The sequence below is a fragment of the Mesocricetus auratus genome, unplaced genomic scaffold (genome assembly GCF_017639785.1).
Source record: "Mesocricetus auratus isolate SY011 unplaced genomic scaffold, BCM_Maur_2.0 Super-Scaffold_100691, whole genome shotgun sequence".
Taxonomy (NCBI): Eukaryota; Metazoa; Chordata; class Mammalia; order Rodentia; family Cricetidae; genus Mesocricetus; species Mesocricetus auratus.
Window position 1 is genome coordinate 43,906,850 of NW_024429267.1, and position 22,099 is coordinate 43,928,948.

The window sequence follows — 22,099 nt, forward strand, 5'->3', positions numbered from 1 at the left end:
TGAGGGAAAGCCTGAGGTACTGACTTCCGCTGACAAGTAGTGTGCTCATGCGTGACTGTGGGTTGTGCCTGCTCTGCCCGGTTGTAACCTCACAAGAGCAGGTACCTTAACGTCCTGAGCATTGCCTGATAGAATCCCCCTCCAAACCCTTGGAGTGAGAAGGCAAGGCCGCTATTCTCAAAAGACAGAATCTTGGGGGAATAAACAAAAAGAGGTAACTTTGTTTCTTCTATGCGCTGTATTTTAAGGTGCTTAGGAAACTAACTGAATGGACTAGAATTCCTTCCTCACTCTTAAGGACAAGAATGAATAAGAAGAGGATATAGGCTAAGAATCTACATTTAACATCTCCAGTTAGGACTTCAAGGTTGTAAGCTCAGGAGTATGCCCACAGTGCCTTGAAATGGAACATCTGCCCTCTATGGAAGGGAACCCTAACTATGGTATACAGCCCACGCAGCCCGCATAGCCCTCACACTTACTGGATCTCCTCGCAGGCCCTTTGCTCCACGGTCACCAGAAGTCCCTCTCTTGCCTGGGCTTCCCTGGAATTAATACAGATAAGAACAAGAACAAGATGGGAGGCTTTAATAAACTTAATAAGCATAAAGAGCTTAGATTCTCTCTGGTTTTAATAATTAAATATTTTTCCACTGAGGTTGTTTTTAATCTGGAAAAAGGAACTGCAAAAGAAAGTTCTTGGCATCAAATAAGTAACTCAGTGGTGATCTCGGTTATTTATTGCACTCGTGAACTCTGTGTTCCAAATATACTTGTCACCTTGCTTGTTGTTATTCTACAAAGGATTTTTAAAAAATATTTCATTTTAATGAGGCCTCAGAGACTCAAAATTCATGTTACTTGCCTAAGGACATCTCACAACAACTAAAATGTGGGTTTCAAATCAACTGCTCACACTGTGAAGACCAAGCAGAAGCCTGAGGAGTGACTGTCACTGTGTCCCAGATGGAAAGGAGAGCCATGTGCTCTCACCAGCTGCCTCATGCCACAGATCCCAGTCAACATCCCCCCATGTTCTTAGTGTGCATCTTCTGTGGCTCCAATACCTTTCCCTCCTTGTATCTGGTCCTTTCTCACATAACTGTGAAGTGATATCCAATCATAGTGGGCAAGATTCTCTCTCTCTCTCTCTCTCTCTCTCTCTCTCTCTCTCTCTCTGTGTGTGTGTGTGTGTGTGTGTATGTATGCATGTGTGCGTGCATGCATGTGTGTGTTGTTTTGTTTACACAGGGTCTTACTATGTATCCTTGACTGGCTTGGAACTCACTATGCATTCCAAGTTGGCCTCAAACAGAGAGCTACCTGCCTCTGCCCCCTGAGGAGTGTTGGGAACAAAGTAGGGCTGTTGTTGGTAAGAGGCATAAGACCTCCCGACAGGCACCCTCTACAGAAAAGTCATGGCCCATGTGCTAAGAAACGCATGTACATTATATAGACCTGAGCCAAGGTTAGCCATGCTCAGCCTTGAACAGCAGAACCCATAAGACACATAAGAAATTAAAGATTACTGTCATATGTGGTCACGTTTCATGAATACTCGTCTCTAAACAAGTCTGTAGCCATAGCTGGTAGACACGTCTGGGGTAGTTGTTTTACTTTATAAGCCATTCCTTTTACCTCAAGTGAAGGTTAATAGTTTCTGAGTCCTGAATCCCTACCTGAGATCCCTCATCACCCTTTTCTCCTCTTCTTCCAGGAATCCCACTGTCACCCTAAAAATTGGAGAAGGGAAAGTTCAATTTCTCATTTTCTTCATGAGAGCCAGCTGAGAAGGGTATCTGGGGTGGGGGAGACGCCAACATTGTACCTGTTCTCCATTTAATCCATCAATCCCATCTTCCCCGACTTCTCCCTGCAAAGACAGATCTTATTAGCATATAGGGCACATCTGTCAGATACCAAACAAAAACAGTCTCAAAGGTTCACTGTTGAACAACAGCTTCAAGAGGTAATGTCGAAGATTACTTTCTGTAATAGAAACTGTCATAATAAACAGAGTCTGCAATGAGAGGCAGAAAAAAATGCAAATCAAGACAACTTTGAGTTTCATCTTACCCCAGTCAGAATGGCAAGTACCAACAAAACAATGAACGACAAATATCGAAGGGATGCAGGGAAACTAGAAGCCTCATTCACTGTTGGCGGGATTGCAAACTAGTACAGTCACTATGGAAACCCCTATGGAGAATTATCAAAAAGCTAAATCTACCATCTGACCAGCTATGCTTATGTACCATTCCCTAGTACATTCCCAAAGGACTCAACTTTGTACTCCACAGACATTTGCTCCACTATGTTTGTGACTGCTCTTTTCACAATAGCTAGGAAACAGGAACAACCTAAATGTCCTTCAGCCAATGAACTGATAATAGCTGGGTACAATCCCATTAGGGAAATTGGAAAGGTGCACCTAAGGGAAGGGGAAGGAAGTAAATACAGAATGAGGGAAGTGGGCAAAATGACAATAAGGATATCTGATAAATCTGTGATGAATCATTATTAACTACTTTTGAAAGACCCTATATGTAAATTCAGCATATAAATGTACATATATAGTTTAATTGAACTTTTCTCACTTGGGCTGACAATGCTTCCTTTAAGGGTAAAGACCGCCTAAAAATAACCCCGATACCAGACATGAGAAGCCCTCCTTTAAATTGTTGGCCAGGCTGTGTAAGAGAGTCCCAAAACATACAGCCTATTGTTATTGCCCCTGCTCATCACTTACCTGCCCCACAGAGATGGAAGACAAATCCCTATTGCTGAAGACACCATTCACCTCAGATGCAGACCCCAAAGACCAGGAATGGGAACTGACCCGCATGTCTCCTCCTGAGGACCAACTTTCATGGTACCAGAAGGTACCATGTAACCTTCCAAAGAAGGGAGGCAGCCAGCTGTCCTTCCTAGCTATGAATGACCATGAACCCCAAGGATAAGCACGGCATAATAACCATAGGGGTGAACTGTGACATGTATACAAACCACTCTCTAATTGAACTTAAGACCCACTCAACAAGAGAAAAAACATGATACTCGAAACCTAGCCAACTACTCAGTGCTAATGAAAAAGAACCTATGACCATTTAACTAAACCAGTATACTCCCCAACAACAATCTAAACATTTGTCCTTATACCGTAAGTGGAGAAACTTCTTCTGGAGCAGACAGAAGCGGCTCCAATTCATTAAAAGGTTGAGCTTTTGAGCATAGTGATAATGGCTACATCTACAAAACACTACTGCACTTAAGACCCAGGAGCATTGTGGAAGAGGGAGAAGAAAGATTGTTAGAGTCAGAGGATCAGGGAGTTTGCTGTGAGACGGTGTCTCCTAGTAGTGTCAGAAACTACACTCATCAACTCTCACCAATATGACCACCTAAACATGATCCGAACAAGGACAGCAACAATAAAAATGTCAAGGTGAATGGTAAAGTCCCACAGCCCTAGAAAAAAAAAAACTACAACCAACCAAGGGATGTTAGCAGGAGGAACAGTCTTCCCCAGGGAAGAACACAGCAATCGGCTATCCAACCCCAAATGGTCAGCACTGAAAACATATATACGAGTAACATTATATGGACTAAGCAGGGTGCATTTATAAACACGCACATATATGCATGTATTAACAGTTACTACATATATGCATGCATTAACAGTTAGAGAGAAAAGAAACCATGAATTTGAAAGATAAAAGGGGGGTATATGACAGGGTTGAAAGGAGGAGAGGGAAGATAGAAATGCTATAATTATAGTCTCGAAAATTAAAAAGAAATGGCTGGTACAAAAAAAAAAAGGAAAGCCAACAGTGACTTTACTTGTAGCACCTACTGATAACTAACAATTTCAAAAGTAACAGTTTCATAGATAACTAAAGCGCAAATAAAATATATGGGTCTGACGCCATACCTCTTCTCCACTGAGTCCTCTGGTTCCCTGATAACAAAAAGGACAGCAGCATGAGTATGGGAGATGCAATGAACTGCTAAGATGACGTCACAAGGTCTCATATAACCCTCACCTTAGGCCCTTTGGTGCCAACGCATCCCTTAGTACCTTGCTCTCCCATTGGTCCGGAGGCTCCTCTTTCTCCCTGAGGAAAGTGGAAAAGCACAAATCCAGATGAGTGTGTGCTATTATGATCTGGGATCTGTCTGGGATAGTTGACAAGCATTTTTGTTTTGTTTTGTTTTTAAGAAAACATCTGGCTATTCATGACTTACATTCCAGGACTCCAGCCTACGAATACAAAGAATAGAAGTAAATCAGAGCTACAGTCATGACAGCCCTTTGCTTTGGACACCACCTGCCTGCCTATTGCCTGGGTGGAGCTTCCCTTTCCCCAGGTGGCCACCACATTGTTCCCTTTTTACCTCCTTAACAAGTGTGTTCATTTGGCCCTAAGGCAAGATTCAGGACTCTTTTCCCGGTCACTGTGACTTTAAGACTTTGATCCATGACCACCACCCTTGATGCTGCCTGAGCAGACCATCCCCATCATTCCACTCTTGGTTTACCCACCACTCATTGTCCTTCATCTACACACCAGTCAGTCTTCCCAGGGGACTTCTGCAGTGTCCTGGGTTCCACCCATGCTGGCCATTTGCCATTTTGCCAACTCTCAGCCCTTTGACTTTATTATTGTCTTAGAACTCATGGTTCCTGTTTGCAGTAAAATGTGATTTCCCAAATGCTTTATCCAGAGAAACTCATTGCCATCCTTCAAGTGTCTGCCCAAGTGTTACCCTTATTTGCAGCCTTTTCCTCCCAGGCCCAGCTCCCACCTTGGTGGTCTTTAAGTCATTACGCGCCTGTTCTTGCTCAATACCATCATCTCCCCATGCCTCAACACAGCCAGTGCAGAGCAGCTGGACATAGTTACCTTGTTTGTCTTCTCACTAGTGTAGAAGGTCCCTAAGGCAGGAGCCATATGTTATGGTTTTGTATTTTTCTCATTTCTAGGGTGCTTACATGGAGTACATATATATATATATGTATGATATGTGTATCAACATCTTTTGTAAATAATGAAATTAATAATAAGAAACTTCAATATGTATTGTCAAATGAATGCATCATTGGATATATGGGAGACAGAGAGAGAGAGAGAGAGAGAGAGAGAGAGAGAGAGAGAGAGAGAGAGAGAGAGAGAGAGAGAGGAGGGAGGAAGAAACAGGGAGGGAAGGTTTCCTGATGTGGTGATGTGCTTTAATTCTTACCAAATGACCTGGGCACATGGTCGGGATGTGGCTCCTATGGGGACAATGTTACCTTTCACACCTAGTTCATTGTGCAGTGTAGATGGGTAAGTCGAAGCAAGGTGGTACGGCAATAACTGAGGAGGAGAAGTGTTACCCAGGCACAAGGAGGCTCAGGAAAGAGCCTGATACTGCATCTTAACCCTAGACTCTGACCTCTGTTTCTCTTCTTATGCTTTTAGGAATAAGTAAGCTGTAAAAGGTCTTGACTTACAGCAATGCCCTCTTCTCCCAGGTAGCCATCACTGCCTTTAAAACCTGGGGGTCCCTGGGAAAAAAAAAAGGAGAAAACATGAGCTCTCCACAGACTGGGCAGTGAGAGACATCAACACAGATCCACTGCTTTGAAGATGCCCCTGACTTTCTGCCTCAAGTTACTGTGTTTATACAAATAAAAAGAATTTTTGTGCAAGTACCAGATATTCAAGGGTGTGTGTACATATTTGGCATGTGTATATACATAGCGGGGGGAATCTGTGGATGCAGATGTGAGTGCACCGATACATGCATGCATATGAATCCGTGCATGTATGTATGTGGAGTGGTAGCTGTGTATGTGTATGCGTGAGTGTGAGCACATATACAAGTGTGTATCCGTGCCAGCACACTGTCTCCAGGAATACTAACAGAACTGCCTTTCCTCTCTAGACAAATGTATTTGTCCTTGACAAAATAATTCTTTTCATCAAAATAACTTTCCCCTCCCTCTTAGGACTTATTGCTACACGTAGAAAGCCAGACCACACACATTTCCTTCTATTCTGGTGTTGGTATATTTTTAAATTCTAACATTCTCCTTCCATGTAGTCTACGCATTCTAGAATTAATTAATCCAAACCTTTCTCTAGTGACATGATTCTGATGATGGGGGAGCCATACTACTGTGCATGATGACCAAACATTCAAACCATATGTAAAGTAGCAGTATTGAAATCATTAAATGTGTCCCATAGTGTGTTTGTACATATTTGAATGTGTCCTAAAGTCTGAAATAGTATTTTTATGCAGGGATACATAAGTATTCTATTTAGGAAACACATGAATTAGTGTTGTTGATTATGAAAAAAATGAAACTATCAGGCCATTTCTGTATATACATCTGGAGACGTCAATGCTGCCACATCCCTTGCTATGGTGGAGTGAGCTGAGTAAGTTTGATTTTCAGCAGATTCTACACATGATTGACTTGATTTTGATGTCACTGCCAAGGTTAGAAAGAGAAAGTGAGATGAGTTACTGGTGTGGAGGAGGTGTTCATCACTCGGCACAAGGATCACCCGATTCTTCTGTTACCATCACTGCTTGAACACTGGACCCAAAGAACTTCCAAGCAATTCTAACTTAGAAAACCAAGGGAAATGGCAACTATCTATCTAATCTGACATGGAGAAAGAGTAGCATAATTGTCCACCTCCTCCAGAGGCTGGGTCTGGCAGGTAAAGCCTCTCGATTTCTACCCCAACTGAACTGAAAGACATGCCACAGTTCAAATGATGGGATCATTAAGTCTGAGGGAAACTTACCTTTTTCCCTGCTGAGCCTGGATTCCCCATGGTGCCGTCCCCTCCTGTGCACTTGCAGAGCAAACAGCAACAGGTCCTTTCTGCAACGTTGATCTTGGGGGAACATGAAGATAATTATATTTAGTGGCATTGATTCCAAAATCCCACACAAGCTTTCCATTGTAGACTCCATGGTGGCAGGAGCCTTGTCATGGCTAAGATGGCCAGTCCATCCAACCTTTCCTTTGCCCTGACATATTTACCCTATGAGGAATTCCTGACCAAATCAAAAGTGTTTGACTTCTGCAATGAGTTTGACCATGGCTACTTCACTGCATACGAAAGATCAGTGGGGTTGCCTCTTGTCAACACACCTTACCCTAGCTTTTTAAAAAATATAATTTATTTAATTTTATTTTAAGTCCATCAGTGTGGAGGTGTGAGTCAGATTCCCTGGAAGTTGAGTTACAAACTGTTATGAGCTGCCATGTGGGTGTTGGGAATTGAACCTGGGTCCTCTGGAAGAACAGCCAGTGCTCTTAAGCACTGAAACATCTCTCTAGCTACCTTACCCTAGTTTTGCCTATTGTTGACTTCTCTGCACGTCCTGCCCCGCATGCTTTGTTCAATAAAATGAAGGCATGCTGTTTTCTCCTGGTTCTGTTTCTCAGCTTGATGGCAGAGTTGACAGTGTATTCTGAAACCCTGCTTGAAACAGAGTTCCCTGGAAACACATCTAGGAAGAGTTTGATGTGACTCCAGAAATGCTCAGCTGCATGCCAACATTTTAGAAGCATTTGCTACAGAGGGTGCAAGTATGAGAATATTCTCTTTATGTGATGGCCAAAACAAAATTAATGTATATTTAAAATGTGAGTGAATTTCACCCTGGACTTACTTTGACATCTCCTGGATACCTGACAGAGTGTTTGTTTGTTTGTTTGCAATTGGCCTAGCAGATTAATTTTGAGGAAAATTCAGTTTGCAGTAAATGCTATATTGATTTTCATGGGTAAAAAAACAGCACTTCATTGGGAAAGTATTCTGATATACTTAGCAAAGATTCTATAAATTGTAAACAAATTAGTTCAGAGCCATTAACCACTCATTAAAGTAAAATCAGCAATGTGCTACAGACTTGGTAATGCTCACACTCAAGTTTGATTCTTTGTATATTTCTGAAATAATGTGGTAAAGATGCCTCGAATCTAGGTGTGAACCATAAAAAACGTAACAGAGCACCTGGGTCTGGCAGTGTGGAGACAACCAGAGAAAATCCCTGGCTCAGAAAGTCCACCAGTGAGGCCCAGGACCTCTGGCTCTTCCCACACCTCAGAGCAGATTACTGCTTCTCAGCTTGAACTCCACATGCAACGGTCTGTCACTTACAAGCTGTGCTGCAGGGAAAGTACACCTTGAACGATAGGGCCACCAAACTGTGATGCTCAGAGCTGCACGGAACCTGAGAAGCTGCTGGTGGAGGGAACAGCCTGTTCATAACTCAGCCTCATCTTAGTGCCCTAGCACTCACAGCTTGTGATCTGGCCAGCATGATCAGTGCTGCTTAAACACTTCCTTATTCTCCTCTTCATTCTTCCTCTCGCTCCCTTTTTGTTCCAAGCGCATCTGCTGAACAAGCTTCAACCTACTCTACTACATAACACTTCACACATGTTCTTACTTAGGCTGTTCACCAAACCCGTCTTCACTTAAAATGTAAGTATTAGTCCACACACATACTCCTCAATATTAGACCCATATACAAGATAACCGAAGGCTTAAACAATTAAAGCCCAATAGTGGGACATTTGCTTAAGCTCTCCAGCCTTTTCTGGGTCAACTTACTAGTTGCTTTGACAGCTGGCTTCCAAGGTTCCTCATACCAATTGTGAACTGTGTTCGGTACTCAAATCCTTTCCCAAATTCAATGTAGAGAAGGTCAGCCAGGTCGCCGGTATTGGCAGCTCCATCCACAGCAATGGTTATGAGGGCATTCAGGCCTGTTCAACATATTCTCCAGGTGAAGTGGGTTCAGGTCACTTAAATCATTCAGCATATTTAAATCACTAGTCTCAGCAAACAGCTGCTTTCTATTGTCTATGCTCTTCAACCCCATAATATAATGCTAGCAAACAATAGCACAATAGTTAAGTGAATCAAACCAGAAATGAAGTGGCAGGCTGTAACAGAATTTCATAACTTTATTGAGTTAAGTAAAGGTCCACACAGCTTGCTAAAATGCAGAAGAATTCATGCATCAAAGAAGCCAATGTTTTACATTTTTTATCCTGTGTGGAAGAAACTTAAAGCCACAATATCAGAATCACCTAGGAGCACCTCAGAAATACAGACTTTCCTGAGATGTATACCCACACTGGCTAGTATCTCAATAAAATACAGAGTTGCACAGGAAAATGATTGATTCCAAAAAGAAATATAGGGTCTTGGGCCTTAATCCATATCTACTGAATTCAAGTCTGTATTTAAACAAAACTCCCAGGTAGAACAGTTGCTTAACATGTGTGATGCCCCAGGTTTAAGCCTTAGGTCTGTTAAAAAAAAAAGCAAAACTAAACAAGCAAAAAGCCAGAAATGGGTGATAGAGGCAGGAAAGATGACTCAGCAGTCAAGAGCACTGACTGCTCTTGCAGAGGACCTGGGTTGGGTTCCTAGAACCCACGTGGTGCCCTGAAACCACCCGTGACTCCAGCTCCTCTTCTGGTCTCTGAAGGCCCCTGCACACATGTGGTATACATAACCTAAAGCAGGCACATACCCCCACATACACACACACAAAAATGGATGCTTCTAATGACCTCATAAGGAACTGGCACTCCAGCTGTAACTTTAAGAGGGAACAAATGACAATCACTGGGAGCGGGGTCTCATAAGCCTTAGAATTTTATAGATCAGAATATTTCAAATAAAACTTGATGGATGAATACAGGATTGCCAATGGCTGGTTTTGAAAACTAAGAATTAAGTAACCTTGGCAGTCATCCTGGCTAACAGTTACCTTAGTGTTCTTTAGTTGCGCTGTGTGCCTGGAAGACAGTTAAATCATTTACATGCATTATATTAGTCATACCCTATAGGTACTCAGATATGATTATAACCATATTTTACAGACAAAACAAAATCTGAGGCTTAGAGAAGTTAAGTCCTTAACTTACTAGACCTCTTAGGTTTTCATCCAAAGCCTAACTCCAAAGCCTTACACTCAAGCATTTTAACCAACATGTACTGAAGGCATCTCTCATTCTCAGATGGATGTGGAGGCACTGTCTGGATGGGATTTGGAGACCAAAATACCAGAGTAGATAAAGAAATAATCACAGGCTTCACTGAGTCATGGTGCCTTCTTAGAGACATCCATATTATGTGATTTGAATGAAAAGTATAAAGGGGGTACTCTCAGGACCATGGGAAGTGGCTGGGGTTTGAGAGGAGACTGCTACAATGGTTTAAAAGGAAGAAAGGCTAAAGAATTGGATGACCAGCTTGTTCCAGTTTGCTGGAACTTTTCTGGTGTTAGTCCTGTAATTTCCTGGCCTGTCCTAGGACAAACTAGGGTAACAGGTCACCCTTCTAGACTAAGAACAAGGAGAAAGAAGAAAGTCTGTAGGGCAGACTGGAATAGCAATGCTGTACATCTAAATCAGGCATTAGTGATGGGGGGAGGCATGCCTATGGATCTATTTATAAAAGTGTTTCCACATCTGGTTTTCCTTACAAGTTTAAGAAGTGTAAAAATGAGTGTCGCGAGATCCATGGGATATTGACATGTAGGAAATATGCACAGAACTGTTATTTATGAGTATTCTCAGAATTGGAGTACCCATTCCTGCTCCCTTCAGACTCGTTCAATAAATGAGTCATGCAACCTTCAAAATAATGTCTTCAGTTGCTAGACATGAATCAAGGAAGAAAACGCCTCAAAAGTTGTGAGAATAAAGGACCACTGAGGAAATTCTAGGGCATTTGATTTAATGAAACAATGCAAACCCAATCTACATGCATAAATTATAGAGTCACACTCATGGTCATTAATTCTTTTCTCCTCCTAGGTCAACAAATCATCAATGGAAGCCATATAGATAGATAGATAGGTAGGTAGATAGACAGACAGACAGAAAGACAGATAGACAGATAGGTAGACAGACATAGGAACCCAAGGACAGGGGTATTCCTTGTCCATTTTGAGAGCCATGTGATGCTTTTCAGAGTATACTACCACCACCATTCCCTTGTTCTTTTCTCAGAGAGTCTAAATTTCTGAATATGTACCTTCTGAAGTTGATACATATAAGAGGCTTTCTTTTGTACCATCAAGCAGCTTCCAAATCATGACATAGAGACTTATCATTAATTATGAATGCTCAGCCTTATCTTATGCTCCTTTCTAGCAAGCTCTTATAACTTAGTTTAACCTGTTTCTCTTCATCTATGTTTTGTCTTGGTTTTTTTTCCTTTCCTTTTATTCTGTATGTCTTACTGCGTGTCTGTCTGTCTGATGGCTGTCTGGCTGACCCTGGGCATCTCCCTTTTTTCCCCCTCATTTTCCCAAGCCTCCTCCTCCTACTTATTCTCCCTGCCTGCTAGTCCTGTCTATCTCTCCATTGCCTAACAATTGACCATTCAGCTTTTTATTAGACCAATCAGGTGCCTTAGGCAGGCAAGGGAGGACAGAAACACATCTTTACTTAATTAAACAAATGCAGCATGTGGGAGGAGATGAGGGGGGGAACTGTGGCTGCTATGTAAAGAAAAAAAAAGAGCTATAACTCTAAAACAAAACAAAAATGTAGGATAAACAAATACAATATACCTTTACATCATTAAACAAACGTGGCATGAACAAATATAATACATCTTTACATCATTAAGGTAATATTCCAGAATAGATACAAGTTTCCTATGTTTCTCTGGGAGATGTAGACAGAATGGTCTTAGAGCTCTGGATGTTCTTAAGTGCTTCCTAGACGATACCTTAACACCACAGGCAAGAGATATATTCCCCATGCTCATACACACACAATAAGAGGGCTGAAATAATTAAAATCACAGGGATGACAACAAAACTATCCTCTCAAACTAGGTCCCTGAAGTCTTGTCCTTAATCTTAATTAAAATCTACTTAGAGCTCAGAAACAAAGACCAAGATTGGATAAATAAAAGGAAGGCAGCTTTATATATAAATAAATACATGAAATAAGTACATATAGATAATGGGTAAAATAAAAGCCTTTACTATATGACTGTAAATCTGGAAAACTCTGCAATTTAAGGTTAAGGAGAGAACTTAGCAAAACAAACAAACAAAAAAAAAAAACAGATCCTGGACAACCTTAATGAACCTGGGAGGCAGGCCCTGTACTAGACCAGGCTCCCTGGAAACAGAATGTTGAAAAGTCCTCGGAAGAAAGGGGGTGAAGGAAAAAGGACAGGGCATGACCCAAGCAATTCCCCAGCTTTGGCTTGACCCCAGAGAGTTCTGGACGTAAGTCACAGCCCCAGTGTCACTTGAGGCCGAGGTTCAACTCTTTATACTGCCCAGGGACAAAGTGGGAAGTAACTTTCCTGATGATGGGACTCCTATAGGCCAATTGCGGTTCTTCAGAGAATGCACAGCTCTGGGTGACTGGCAAATGGGTGATCCTGCCAGCAAAGGAGATGTGGGTGCAAGAGCAGCAGTGCCCACTTATAGGAGATTGGCCCTGTTTCCGAGCATGTGGTTACTTTTTGCCTCTGCTGACCCATATTTTAAATGGAACAAGAATAAGTCAGGCTGCCATTGATTCTAAAAACCAAATGCCTGGCTTAAGAGCTTTGAGGCTGCATAAGCATCATGGCTGGTCCTTCTGTAGCCTGGAGGAAGGAATTACAAAGCCCCAGCACATGAGGAAACTTGTCCAACAAATGCTTGCAAGTCTGGAAATGGTTAGTGTGAGAGAGGAGTCATCCAACACTCATGTTCTTGGTCACTTGTTCCCGTTCACTTCCACGTGACAGAAGTAACAATACTAAACAATGTGTGGTGACATGGGAAGGAACTACTTCCAGGAAAGGCCTGGGAGAACAAACATATCAAGAGGAGGGAATCATGGGGCCCTGGTCAGTGTGCTGCTTTACAAACACGGACCATGATAGGCAGTGAGAGATCAAAAAGTTCTGAGAGGATGCTTGCCCCACTGCACCCATACGGAAGAGAAAGATCAAGATCGCCAAATCCAGGGTCAGTAGGGCACCTGGGAACAAAGGAGCAAGAGTCAAATTCTCAGACTGCAAATGACTTGGCAGCCAGGCATAGTGCTTCGTGCCTGTGATCCCAACACTCAAGAGGCCGAGAAGAGGACTGCCCTGATTTTGAGACCAACTTGGGTTACATAAGATGTCCCAGGTTAGCCTGGGCTACAAAATAAAAGCCTACTTTAAAAAGCAAAAATAGTTAACACATTCCTACCCCCCACCCCCATTCAGTACCTTCCTTTCTGAGTTCATCCGATTTCTGTTCAAGTTTTTCAATGTCATCATCCAATCCATCTGAAAATAGAAGGACCACCTAGGGTAGGTTTTAGAAAAAACGAGGGAAAAAATTAGCACAAAGTCCACTGAAAACCGCAGACCAACACACAAACTAAAGCCATGTTACCTTCCCTCGAGCAGCGGACTTATTCTGAAAAGTATCCCACAGAGAATTCAGCAGGTTTGTGTTGAGGCGAGATGGCCCATTGACTGTCACACCTTGCAAGCTGCTTAGTATGTTCTCACTGTAGATCTCGAACTTGGAAGGGTATCTTTCCATAGCGTTTGTCACTTGAAAAGCTATGCTCACCTGAGTCTCTGTGCCCACTTCACAGCTCACCCCATTGAGGGAGCTGATGGCACGGAAGATGTCTTGGAGGTAGGCCTCCATCCAGGGCTGACCTTCGAGCAAAGTCTGCCCCCTCTGCTGACTTGAGATGTCAAATCCAACCACTACATCCACAAAACAATCTAGGAGTCAAGAGGAGAGTATCCTGTTAGATTAATACCACACTAATGTGATTCTGCTGCACAAATGATTCTAGAGGCCACGTAGTCTTATTGCCATTCTAGCTACAAAGTGGGAAAACAAGGAAAAACAGGGATCAGGGAAGAGATGCAGTGGTTGGGATGCCCTGTCTGTATGCTGTGAATATATGTTTCTTTTATTGGTTTAATAAACACTGATTGGCCAGTAGCCAGGTAGGAAGAATAGGTGGGGATACCAGAAAAGGAGAATGCTGGGAAGAGAAAGGCAGAGAGAGAACTGACGGGAAGACACAATGTAGCTACTGAGAAGATAGCACACGGGGTGTTTTCCAGTATGATAAGGCCATGTATAAATACATAGATTAATAGTTATGGGTTAACAATTAAGAGAGAGCTAGCCAGTAAGGAGCCTAAGTCATCGGCCAAACAGTTTATAATTAATACAAGCCTCTGTGTGTTTATTTGGGACTAGACAGCTGCAGGACCAGTCAGGACAGAACCTCAGTCTACACCACAGACTCATTCTTCTATGAAATGTAGAAGTATAAATTTATTTTTTTTTCAGTAGGAATTGAATCTGGATGATTCTCTGACAACTAAAGTATTAAATGAGTCTATTCTGGCCATTAAAAACACATTGTAATATGCTCAGTCTTTTAAGTACCTCTAAGGCATCTTGTGGAAATGGCAATAATCTAAAACACATTCCTACAGCACTACTTAACAACTGAGATCATTGGCAAATATTAAATTATAATAGGAGTGAGAGAAAAGCAAAAACATTTGAACAGAAATAGTCATTTAGAATCAAAACAGTCACAGAAAAGTTTTGATCATTCATCTTTCTAGAAGTATTGGGTAAAATTTGATCATCTTAACATCCACCCAGAAAGGAAGTCAATGTTAAAAAACAAAACAAATGGGGGGGGGGGGAGAGAACGGAACGGGGGAGAGATGAGGGAAAATCGTTGCAATCTGGCTTAAGTTCTACAAGTGAAGAGACTGGCAATCCAATTATCCAACTTTTCCATGTCGAATATGGCTCTGCCTTCAGGAGTTAACCATTCAGGGTTCTAGAGCCTTAGAGAAGTATTGAATTAAAGGTCTTTGCTATTATCTTAAACTCCAGGAAGGTTTAGCATTGAAGATATTTGGAGGGACTTGGTATTTTAAGCTGAGCTCCCTAAAGGCAGGTAACTTGAGAAGGATAAAAACCTAACAGCATACACACTTTTCTTTCAAGATTGTCTAAGCTGTTAAACTTGCCCCAGCCTTTGTCTGCCCTCACAACACATGCAGCTTGATAAAATAAAAAAATAAAAAAATGTTTGTATGGCTTGCTTAAATCAGCAGCTTCCAGCAGTTTTCAATGTGTGTGTCTGGCATATAGTATGCCAAAAACATCTAAGTTCCTCATGTTTAATTAAAATTGGCAAATTATTCCCTAATAACATGATCAAAGGAACAGAACTTGAATAGTCCAGGCCTAGCAGCCACATGCCTAAATGCGGTAGGGAATGAGGAGAAGCTGGGAAGGGAATTGTCATGTATTGGCCCAGAAAGCTCTATGGACAGACATGCCTGAGAAATTTGGTGACCTGAATCGTCTATGAAGAGGCTGTGCTTTATAGCGGATCTCCAGTGGTGACTCAAATTCACAGGAGGCAGGGACACTTTGAGAAGTGAGCTAGGGGAGAAGCGGAAGGTTGATTTTCAAACAGAGGTTATGAAGAATTAAATTAGGGTCACATGACTGAGAACAGGAAAGGAACAATGAAAGCAAAGGAAATTAAGAAAGTAACCACAGCCGGGCGGTGGTGGCGCACGCCTTTAATCCCAGCACTGGGGAGGAGGCAGGCGGATCTCTGTGAGTTCGAGGCTAGGCTGGACCGACAGCTTCCAAAATAATACAAAGAAACCCTGTCTCATAAAACCAAAAAAAAAAAAAAAAAAAAAAAAAGAAAGTAGCCACAGCAGGGGCAACAGAGTGAGGGTAGGGACGGCAAAGGGGAGCATGTTGCTCATGTTGCTCATGTTGCTCATGTTGCTCATGTTGCTCATGTTGCTCATGTTGCTCATGTTGCTCCGAGCCTTTTGTCCAGTTCTTCCAACAGCCATGTGGAGGGCAGGGCAGAGCTTGGGTGTGGGAGACTGAAACTCCAGCTTTCCTGTGTTGGGAAAATCCCTTACCTTCTTGGAGAATTACTTTTCTTAACCCAAAAATCAAGAAATTATCTATCTCAAAATAAGAATATGAAGGGACAGATTGGGTGAGGTGTCACTCCTGCCTGCCCTGCCAGGTCCAACAGCTGATTCTAATTATCTGATTCTTTTATTTGTCTAAATAAAGATTTAGAGTCGATGGTCGCGTACTCTAAGTATTAAGAAATAATACTGTTGCAGGTCAGTGAGATGGTGGGAAGGTACTTCTGCCAAGCCTGACAATCCAAGTTCAATTCCCAGTGCCCATACAGCAGGAGGAGAGGGCTGACTCCTACAAGTTGTCCTCTGACCCCCACACGCATGCTGTGGCATGAGTGCCTCCCCACGAATACACATGATAAATAAATGCGTGGAAAATCAAGCACTGTTACAGGCTGAGTTACACTAATAGGATTAGGCAGCTGTGGTCCTGAAGAAAATGTCTCAGTGGGAAAAATGGGCTGCTTGGCAGTTGTTGGGTGAAAGAGGAAAGACATTTGTGTGGGGCGTTTCCACACAGCTGCTCTTGTTTTGCATTTTGAATCACTGTGCACAGCGAGAGAGACTCTCGAGCGAGCCCAGGCTTTATGAATGGGAAAATAAGACTCAGACGGCAATTGCATCCCAAAGTCTAGCGTGTTTTACGGAGAAGTGGATGGATGACACTGGGTGTAGCTCAGTGGTACTTGCCTGCCACGCGTCTAACACCAAACTGAAACACCAAAAACCAAGCCAAGCAAATGTCCAGATGGAACACCAAGTGACGGTCTGACCTCTGTGGTTGGAGGGTCTTAAAATACCAGAGCAGGCATCCCAGTATACCCTCGTGCAAGCCTTTGAAGCTTTATCAGGGCACACTTTGGCCTCCTCGGCTCACAGCTTGGCTACACAGCCTTACATTCTTGTTTGCTGGACTAATGACTTCAAGTTTATCTTAAGAGCACTTTATCTTTTCCTATTCATTATTGTTTCCTTAATTAAAAAACTTTAAAAATATTTATTTATGGGGATACTGCATAGGGGTGAAGTCAGAGGACAACTTTGCAACAATCATTTCCCTCCTTGAGCCACCTGGGTTCCTGAGTGGAGCTCAGGTTGCTGGTTTGGGGGCAAGTACCTCTCCTGACAGAGCCACTTCGTTGGCATAGCAACTGCTTCTTTTAAAAATAACTCGCCACTTGGAGATAAGATTCCCATTTTAAAAAACTTTCTCATGTACTCAAGTAAAAACTAAAGTGTTCAAACATAATTTTCTACCTAATAGTTTAAAATGAGTATCTCTTGTGAAATAGAAAATTAATGTAGAAGACTTGGCTGGAATAACCAGACACATTCCAAGTGCAGAGCAGTGTCTAAACAAGATTCAGGAAGACAGTGGCCCCTAACCAACCTTATGATCTTCAACCTTTGACCTACCCATCAGGTCCTTGTAAAAGGAATAAGGCTGGAGAGCTTGGGAAAGTATTTTTAGCAAGAGCTATTGATGTCCTCTGAGCTTTCTCTCTCTCACACACACACACAGAAACAATTTTCCACTTCAGTTCAAGAGAAAGTGGCTCGAAAAAGAAGTTTCAAATTAACACAAGCCTGGAAATTCAAGGAGCAAGACCCAGGGTTCCTGCAAAAGAGGAGCTGCCATTTCCAGGATGGTGAAATCTGGTGTATATGGAGATGGCAGACTTGCTGCTGTGGCCCATGAAACTGGTATGACAAGCAGTGAAAGGAACTGTTTCAGACTCTCTCTCCACTCAAGAGGAGGGGCAGAGAGAGCTCAGCAGAAAAAAGCCATAGGTATCTCCTGATGTTCAGGGGCTGAGGAAGGAGCAGGGACCTTCTAGAATCCAGACATACCTATCTCTTCTTGTAGGTTATTTTTCTGTCCCACCTGCCAGCTCCCAAATAACCACATGGAGACTTAGCACTAATTAGGAAAGCTTAGCCAATAGCTCAGACTTGTTTCTATCCAGCTCTTATAACTTAAATCAATCCATTTCTATTTGTTTACAAGTTGCCATGTGACTCGTGGCATTTACCTCTTTTTCCTGCATGTCTGTTCCCTCTGCATCTTCTGGTGACTCCACATTCTTCTTCCTAGCATCCTCTCTACTCCAAAAACCCTGCCTAGCTATTGGAAGTTCAGCTTTTTATTAAACTAGTCTGAGTGACAAATCTTCACAGTGTACAAAAAGATTATTCTACAACATCTTCTCTAAGGAGCAATAACTGGGATAGTTTCCTAAAATTTAGCTTTGGTGAAGATGTGGGTGTTGGGAAATAGGAAGATCTTCAAGGATGCTCCCACCCCAGGACCCAGCTTTAGGTGTGGGCTACTAGAACGCCAGTGCCTGCCAAGCGCCACCGAGTTAAATGCTCCTATCCCCCCAACTCTTCTCTTCTCTCCAGTCCATTTGAGAACACATAGAGACCAAAGCTAGCAAGCAGGGGGCAAGACCTGAGAGAAGGGGTAGTGTGAAAGGTTTACAGGACCAGCAGGAGAAATGTCAACCACGTGTGGCCTTGTTCTTGTGCCAGGTGAGCAGCCTGTGGCAGACTGGAAAAGTAAAACCGTGAGTGGAGTTTAAAGTTTCTGTCGTTACCGTGGGGTGGGCATATTAATCACTAAGAGGTGGATAATTCCTTCCCACAAGGTGACTAAGGGAACAGCCAGCCCTTATGATTGCATATAATATGTCAGTGGTAAGCAAAACAGAGGGTGTGATGGCCATTCTTGGCTGTCCACTTGACTACATCTGGATTCACTAAAACCCAAGCTGCTGGGTATACCTGTGAGGAATTTTTTTCTTATTTGGATCATTTGAAGTGGGAAGACCTACTTTTAATCCAGGTCTTTTGAGGTGGGAAGATCCACCTTAAATCTGGGCCACACCTTCTGGTGGCAGCCCATATACAGGACACGGAAGAAGGAGGCTCTCTTCCTTTGCCTGCTGGCTCTCTCACCCTTGCTATCAAGGCCGTTCCTTCACTGGCATTAGAGCCAAATTCTTTTGGATCCAGGCATCTACTGAAGACCAGCTGAGACAGCTGGCCTGTAGACTGGATTCTTGAACTTTTGTCAGTACATAGCCCCTGCTGGACTAGCTGGACCACAGCCTGTAAGCCATGTGAATAAATCCCCTTTCTACACAAAGAGAGGTCCATTCAATCAGTTCTGCTCTTCTAGAGAACCCTGGCGAACACAGTGGGACTTCATAATTCCATGGCCAAGTGTCAGGGTTATTGACAGTCAGGTTTGAATGTGGATTTTCTCACATATTCTTCACAAAGATGAACCTGGGGCTGCTCAGTCACATTCCACAAAGGAAAATATTCAACTCCTTTAAAAAGACCAAACAACTTGCTCAAGAAAAGATGGCATGGAGCAGGGATCTGTGGGCCTCTGAATGATCCTGCAGCTTTTCTTTCCTCAGTGGAAATCTACAGTTAGTGTTCACCATGGGGACTGGGATGGAGTAATCATCAATCCATAAAGAGTCTTTGTAAGAAAAAGAAAAGCTATTCTTTCAAGACACTCAACCTACCAGGAAAATGTCAAAATATCCCCCCCCCTCTGAGTGAGTGAGTGTGTGTGTGTGTGTGTGTGTGTGTATGCGTGTGTTTCTGTGTGCCTGTGTGTCTGTTTGTCTGGGTGTGTATGTACATATGTACCTGGAGACCAGAGGTCAACCTCATGTGTCAATGCCTTGGTTACCACAGACCTTATTTTTGAGGCAGAGTCTCACAATGCCTGAAACCTAGAGGTTGCACTGTAGGCCCATTGCCAGGCAACCAAAACCCACAGGCATCTCATTTTCTCTATGACACATTCTGCAACTTCAGAAAGCAACTGGATTGTGAACAATGGCCTCTCCCTCACACCTTTTGAAGTAAGGCATCTCTATTCACAGAAGTGCCATGTCACCCTTGGGAAACAGTGTGACTAGAAGACACAGGCTCTCTAACACCCTGCTTCTTGTTCCATGGTTCACAAAACACATACACTTCATCATAACGTGAAAAAGTTCAAATTGAAATCCAGAGGTACAAATCTGGATTCTCCCAGCAGCCTCTGGGGAGGTAAACAGTTGGAGGGAAATGTAAATGAAGACAGTGGGGGAAATCAAAATGGAGGACTCACGCAATACTTACTGCTCTCACCACCCGAGGTACAGATGTGGCGCACGATCCGTTTTTTCACCTTTTTCAGCTCGTCAAAGTTATGGACCGTCAATTTTTTCTCTGCTGTCCCTGTGATCTGGATCAGCTGCTGGTCATCTACGTCCCCGATGCCCACTGAGTAGATGTCCACACCCCTGTGTCTCAGCTCCTCCGCGGCCTGAGCTACCTCGTCTTGGGACCGGCCGTCCGTGAGGACCAGCAGCACCTGAGGGGTGCCTGCATTGATCCTGCTGCCGGTGTCTGGCTGGAAGTAGTACCTCACCTTCCTGAGTGCTTCGCCAATGTGGGTGTATCCAAAGATCTGCTGGATGCTCTCAATCTGGGTGGTGATCGCCTTCTCCCCTGTGAACGCCCCCAGCAGAAACTCTGACCTATAGCTGTCGCTGAACTGTGCCACTCCTATGCGCACTCTGTTGAGGCTGACATCAAAGTCTTGAACGACTGATGCCAGAAACTCCTTCATCTTCTGGAAGTCATTCGGATGGATGCTGTTTGAACCATCCATGAGGAAAACGAGGTCAACCTTTTCAATTTCACAATCTACAGAGGAAAAGGGAAGGACATGAAGCAAGGAGACCATTCTTTAACCTGCCAGGAGAAAATTAAACATCTGCAGCTCCACAAAAAGAGTATTTTGAAAGTGCTTTCTTATCTCATGCTATGCTGTGGTCAAATTAATTGGAAAATAAACAAATACAAATGATTCTTTCATGAAGGCAGTGGGAGTCATGCACCGCTAACCCATCCACCCTGTGTTTCTCTTGGCTCCGTCCCTTTGGTCTTGCACCATTTTCTGTCCTGACATGCCAGAGAACTGACAACAGTGCTACACGAAAGCTTCTCTCATCATCTGCAATCTTAGCATAACCTTTCCAGAAGGCCGGGGACAGTAGTAGCACAGCAAACAACATTAACACATATTTGCACAGAGATTCAAATAGAAGCAGATGGTCTGTATTATTGACTTGGCCTCTCTGGTCCAGTTGGTCCAATAAATTTTTTTTCTGGTTTATTAGGGCAAATTGTTAAAAGTATGCTTTCTGCTCTCCATCTGACTTTCCTCTTCTATCAGCCTCCTCTCTCTGGTGTGTGAAGGCAAAAACACTAACTTAAGAAAAATGGTTTAGAGCACAAAATGCAATACAGCCAGAGATTATTCCTTTGCATGATTATAGCAAATACAAAACAAACAGAACAAGAGAAGTCATTGCTAATAGAAAAGTTATGCCTAGCAAACATTTATCTGTATCTATTAGCTTTCTGCTCAGCCCAGTCAGTTCCTTGAATTCCCAGGGTTTTCAACACTGACCTAACTTAATTTTTTTAAAGTTATGTGTAAATGTGTGTACAGCTTACATACATTAGTATATAGCTGTGTAGACGTGTATACCCATGCATGAAGGCCAGAGGGGACATCAGCTGTTCTGATTTATTCTCTCCACCTTTATCCCTGAAGACAGAGTCTCAGTGAAACTGGAGCTAGGCTGGCAGTCAGCAAGCCCCAGTGACCCTCACGTCTCAGCTCTGCCATGGAGCTAGGCCCACAGACACAGCGGCTTTTACATGGGTGCTGGGGATGTAAACCTGGGTTCTCACGCTTGCACAGCCAAGTGTTCTTACTCTCCAGCCTTGTCCTAAGCCTCAACCCAGTTCTCAGTGTAGACTCAGAAAAGGCTAAAGGTGGCAGATTTCCTACAGACGAGAGAGAACAGTAGATACGGTAAGCAGATCCTTCAGGAATGGATGAACTTATTACATCCTCTGCTTCAGACTCATATCTAGTAGCCCTTCTTGCTTAATGGGGAGGTTTTCAGTTCAAAAAATGCAGTTGTCGACTTTCACAGAGAATAGGAAAAGGACAGATCAAATTTTAGGCATTTGCCAACAAGGAAGCAAAGATCTGTCCTCAGTTCCTAATAACAAAC

The 22,099-nt window shown here is 43.0% G+C and overlaps 1 protein-coding gene across 5 annotated transcripts in view; it reads right to left on the reverse strand.

Moving 5' to 3' along the window:
- Col6a6 (collagen type VI alpha 6 chain) overlaps positions 1–22,099 on the reverse strand; it is a 114,940-nt gene that overhangs the window by 59,466 nt on the left and 33,375 nt on the right. For all 5 annotated transcript variants that reach the window (XR_002383816.2, XM_040739623.1, XM_040739622.1 and 2 more), the window contains exons 8-18: positions 20,145–20,714; positions 13,435–13,778; positions 13,266–13,344; positions 8,628–8,782; positions 6,804–6,896; positions 5,495–5,548; positions 4,044–4,115; positions 3,932–3,958; positions 1,829–1,873; positions 1,680–1,733; positions 483–545 (exon numbers count right to left, since the gene is read on the reverse strand). Coding sequence is in view for 4 of the 5 variants with exons in the window: in XM_040739623.1 (XP_040595557.1) it covers positions 483–545; positions 1,680–1,733; positions 1,829–1,873; positions 3,932–3,958; positions 4,044–4,115; positions 5,495–5,548; positions 6,804–6,896; positions 8,628–8,782; positions 13,266–13,344; positions 13,435–13,778; positions 20,145–20,714 (1,556 nt within the window). In the remaining variant the exon portion in view is untranslated. The remainder of the gene's footprint in view (positions 1–482; positions 546–1,679; positions 1,734–1,828; positions 1,874–3,931; positions 3,959–4,043; positions 4,116–5,494; positions 5,549–6,803; positions 6,897–8,627; positions 8,783–13,265; positions 13,345–13,434; positions 13,779–20,144; positions 20,715–22,099) is intronic.